General features: G+C 41.5%; 1 protein-coding gene across 1 annotated transcript in view; it reads left to right on the top strand.

Moving 5' to 3' along the window:
- TAF7L (TATA-box binding protein associated factor 7 like) overlaps positions 1-4,511 on the top strand; it is a 26,948-nt gene that overhangs the window by 3,876 nt on the left and 18,561 nt on the right. Inside the window, exons 2-3 of the mRNA XM_003802970.1 lie at positions 1,944-2,011; positions 3,223-3,301. Coding sequence (XP_003803018.1) covers positions 1,944-2,011; positions 3,223-3,301 — 147 coding nt within the window. The remainder of the gene's footprint in view (positions 1-1,943; positions 2,012-3,222; positions 3,302-4,511) is intronic.

Genomic DNA, 4,511 nt, shown 5'->3' with positions numbered 1-4,511 from the left:
TTTTTTTTTTTTTTTTTTTGAGATAGAGTCTTGCTTTGTCATCCTTGGTAGAGTGCTATGGCATCACAGCTTACAGCAACCTCAGACTCTTAGATTTAAGTGATTCTCTTGCCTCAGTCTCCCAAGTAGCTGGGACTACAGGCGCCTGCCACAACATCCAGCTATTTTTTTCTATTTTTAGGGGCAGGGTCTCACTCTTGCTCAGGCTGGTCTCAAACTTGTGAGCTCAGAAAATCCACCCTTCTCGGCTTCCCAGAGTGCTAGTATTACAGGTGTGAGCCACTGTGCCTGGCTTTTTTTTTTTTTAAACAAAGGGATCCACCTTAGGGTTCCTTTAAATATTCTTTAGGGGTATTTTAAATAAGTGGTGGTTGTGAGAATTAAATGAAGTATGGACTTAATGTATTCAATGTAGTGCCAAGCACATAGAATGCGTGCAATAAATGTTAGTAACAAATCAAAATCAGAGCTGGAGTTCTATACACACCACCCTTTCAGGGATGTATCATTCCATGAAGTTAGGAGTGCTCACATACATAGTCTAGCCATAAGAACTGGACTTCTAATTTTTCCCAAAGGTAGCTCAGTACTGTTGATATTGGCTTTTCTTTTTCTTTTCTTTTTTTTTTTTAGAGACAGAGTCTCACTTTATCGCCCTCCATAGAGTGCTGTGGCATCACAGCACACAGCAACCTCCAGCTCTTGGGCTTAGGCGATTCTCTTGCCTCAGCCTCCCAAGTAGCTGAGCAGTAGCACCTGCCACAATGCCCGGCTATTTTTTGTTGCAGTTTGGCTGGGGCTGGGTTTGAACCCACCACCCTCAGTATATGGGGTGGGCGCTCTACTCACTGAACCACAGGCGCCACCCTGATGTTGGCTTTTCTAGAGTCATTAAAAAACTACCTGCTCTTCCATGGACTGTTTAATTCCTACCAGTCCATTAAAGTGGATGAAAAATTGGAAGTGAAGTTTTTGTTTACTTCCAATCATCATAGAACACTTCTGCAAGGGGCTTCTGGATTGATTTTAGCCTTTGCTTTGCATTGTTCCCTGCGGGAATCCTATAGTTTGCTTAAGTAACCACCACTGTGTTGAATTGTAGTCCTTTACCTGAGAGTCTAAGAATAGCATTAAGATTAAATGTTTCAAGGCTGGGGTTGGGTGGTTCATGCCTGCAATCCTTGCACTCTGGGAGGCCAAGGCGGGTGGATTGCCTGAGCTCAGGTGTTTAAGACCAGCCTGAGCAAGAGCGAGACCCTGTCTCTAAAACCAGCTGGTCATTGTGGCAGGCGCCTGTAGTCCCAGCTACTTGGGAGACTGAGGCAAGAGGATAGCTTGAACCTAAGAGTCTGAGGTTGCTGTGAGCTATGACACAGGATGCTCTACCCAGAGCAACAAAGTAAGACACTGTTTTTAAAAAGAGTAATTTGGATTGATTTTTGGAAACCTATACATACTGGAGGGGAGATAAAGTGACTTTTAGAAATAATCAAGTTGGCTCGGCGCCTGTAGCTCAAGCGGCTAAGGTGCCAGCCACATACACCTGAGCTGGCAGGTTCAAATCCAGCCCGAGCCCGCCAAACAACAATGATGGCTGCAACCAAAAAATAACTGGCTGTTGTGGCGGACACCTGTGGTCCCAGCTACTTGGGAGGCAGAGGCAAGAGAATCGCTTGAGCCCAAGAGTTGGAGGTTTCTGTGAGCTGTGATGCCATAGCACTCTACCCAGAGCGATGGCTGGAGGCTCTGTCTTGAAAAAAAAAGAAAGAAATAATGAAGTTATGTCAAATAAGGTATCGTGTAACTGTACACTTACCATTCCTGTGAGGATTATGGGCAAGGATTTGTATAATTTAAGTAGTACTATCAGAATTGGTCAGCAGAGGGAGCAAGAGGAGTTTTTAGTGACCGTTGGCTTTCTTTCTGTTTCCATGAAGCCCAAGAGGCGAGTACAACCCAGGATGAACCTCCTCATGAAGTTGAGAACCAGTTCATACTGCGTCTGCCTTTGGTAAGAAACATTTGTATCTCAGAGCAAATGTCTTCAATGCATAAAAATATTTCTCCTTGGATTCTGTAACATTTCTTTTTTAAAAAAATTAAATCATAGCTGTGTACATTAATGCAATCATGGGGTACAATGTGCTGGGTTTATATGCAATTTGAAGTATTTTCATCAAACTGGTTAACATAGCCTTCACAACATTTTCTTAGTTATTGTGTTAAGACATTTATATTCTACAGTTAGTAAATTTCACATGTACCCTTGTAATCTGTAACATTTCTGTTTCAGTTAGACTATAAGAACTCAGAACATTTGTTTCCCAGGAATCATGTTCTATTAAACATTCCTATCCTAGAGTGCAATCTTTCAGCAAGATTTTCCCCGCTCCTGTACACACTATCTATCTAGTGGGTTGATTCCCGGCAAAATAGCTGTGACAATGATGGACCCAGTCACTTATCACAGATACTCACAGCCTGTTCCCTGGACAGCCAAGATAAGACTCTTCTGAAATCCTTTCTGTCACTTCCAAAGGGGCAGTGAGAAGAACCAGCCCCGTATCTATTTGTAAATTTGTCACCATGAAAGCCTGTCGAAGCTCATCTCAACATGTATTTGGGTCTCTTCCCCCACTGATACCTGTATTCATGCATTACTTAGTCTAGGAAGCTATATTAAGGATGAGGTTCAAAAAGCTATTTCCCCAATTAGGGTTAGTTAATATGCCAATTAGTATGCCAGGTACACCGAAGCTAAGCCTTTCTTTACCTGCTGCAACTAAAGGGTAGCAGTTAGAGGTAGGAATGTAGAGCTGGGAGAAGGTATTAACTAACTGTAGCTACTAAAAGACAATGATGAGATTAGAATCAGCCTCATCCTAACTTGATTTATACAATGCATAATATCTCATTGTACATGGTCTTGCTATTAACATTTTGGAGGTGTGTGGGGTTTTTGTTTTTTTTTAAAAAAAAAACATTGGGAAGCCCTGCCCTCAAAGGGGCAGGCACCAGCCCACCTAGATTTAAAGGGCTCCAGCCCCCCTCTCCTTTGCTCCTCCCCTTTAAGGTCAGGCCATGGTCACGTTTCAATGCAAACTTCAGCCACCCACCTTGCTGGGAGGTGTACGGTTTTTTTAAGGGAGGTTTTTCTTCGATATAGCTGTTAACTGCCAAGTAAATAAATAATCCTGATTTTTCAATTTACATCCTTTTTAGGAACAGGCTTATGCTGTGAGGAGATTAATACATTCTGGAAGTGTGGCCATGAAGGATAAACTAAAAATTGACTTATCTCGTAAGTAGTTAATATCTATTCAGCATACATTGAACAATAATTTACTAAGGGATTGCTATGTGACAGGCATTATACTAGGTACTAAGGATGTAAAAAAAAGCATAATATGGTTTATTTCATAGTGGACTTATGGTTTAGAGAAGCTTAAGTCCTCTTAAAAGGAAAGAAAGTAGTAATTATGCATCTTGGGGTGAGTAATTATCATAGTATGTGTAGGGAAGAACTTAGGGGTTAACTGTGGCATTTTCATATTGCTAGTAGTTTCCTAGATACAAGATTTATGATTTCTGAAGTTTCCAAAGGAATGACAAATGAATATGCTGTTCTTTGTTTACAAAGGTGACATATATTTCTTTAAAATAATAACGTTATATTTGCAAACCATACCTCTGATAAGAGGTTAATATCCAAAACATGTAAGGAACTCAACTCAATAGCAAGAAAACAAATTACCCAATTAAAAAAAATGGGGAAAAGACCTGAACAGACACTTTGGTTTTTTTGAGGCAGAGTCTTACACTGTTGCCCAGGCTAGAATGCCATGGCATTAGCCTAGCTCACAGCAACCTCTAACTCCTGGGCTCAAGAGATCCTCCTGCCTCACCCTACTGAGTAGCTGGGACTACAGGCACCCGCCACAAAGCTGGCTAATTTTTCTATTTTTAGTTGAGGTAGGGTCTCATTCTTGCTGAAGCTGGTCTTGAACTCTTAGCTCAAGGGATCCTCCTACCTCAGCCTCCCAGAGTGCTAGGATTATAGGCATGAGCCACCATGCACAGCCTGAACAGACTTTCTGAAGAAGACACACAAATGGCCAACAGATTCATGAAAAAATGCTCAACATCACTGATCATCATTGAAATACAAATTATTTATTTATTTATTTTTGAGACAGAGTCTCACTTTGTCACCCTTGGTAGAGTGCTGTAGCATCACAGCTCACAGCAACCTCCAACTCCTGGGCTTAAGTGATTCTCTTGCCTCAGCCTCCCAAGTAGCTGGGACTACAGGCGCCCACCACAATGCCTGGCTATTTTTTGGTTGTAGTTGTCATTGTTGTTTAGCAGGCCGGGGCTGTATTCGAACTTGCCAGCTCTGGTGTATGGTATGTGGCTAGAGCCTTAGCCACTTGAGCTATAGGCGCTGAGCCTATTTATTTTTTATTTTTTATTTTTTTCTTTCTTCTTTATTTTCTGGGTTTTTTTTTTTT

Source organism: Otolemur garnettii, unplaced genomic scaffold (genome assembly GCF_000181295.1).
Source record: "Otolemur garnettii isolate 467f Iridium unplaced genomic scaffold, OtoGar3 scaffold00268, whole genome shotgun sequence".
Taxonomy (NCBI): Eukaryota; Metazoa; Chordata; class Mammalia; order Primates; family Galagidae; genus Otolemur; species Otolemur garnettii.
Note: the sequence above shows the minus strand (reverse complement) of the source record. Positions and strands in the feature narration are given on the sequence as shown.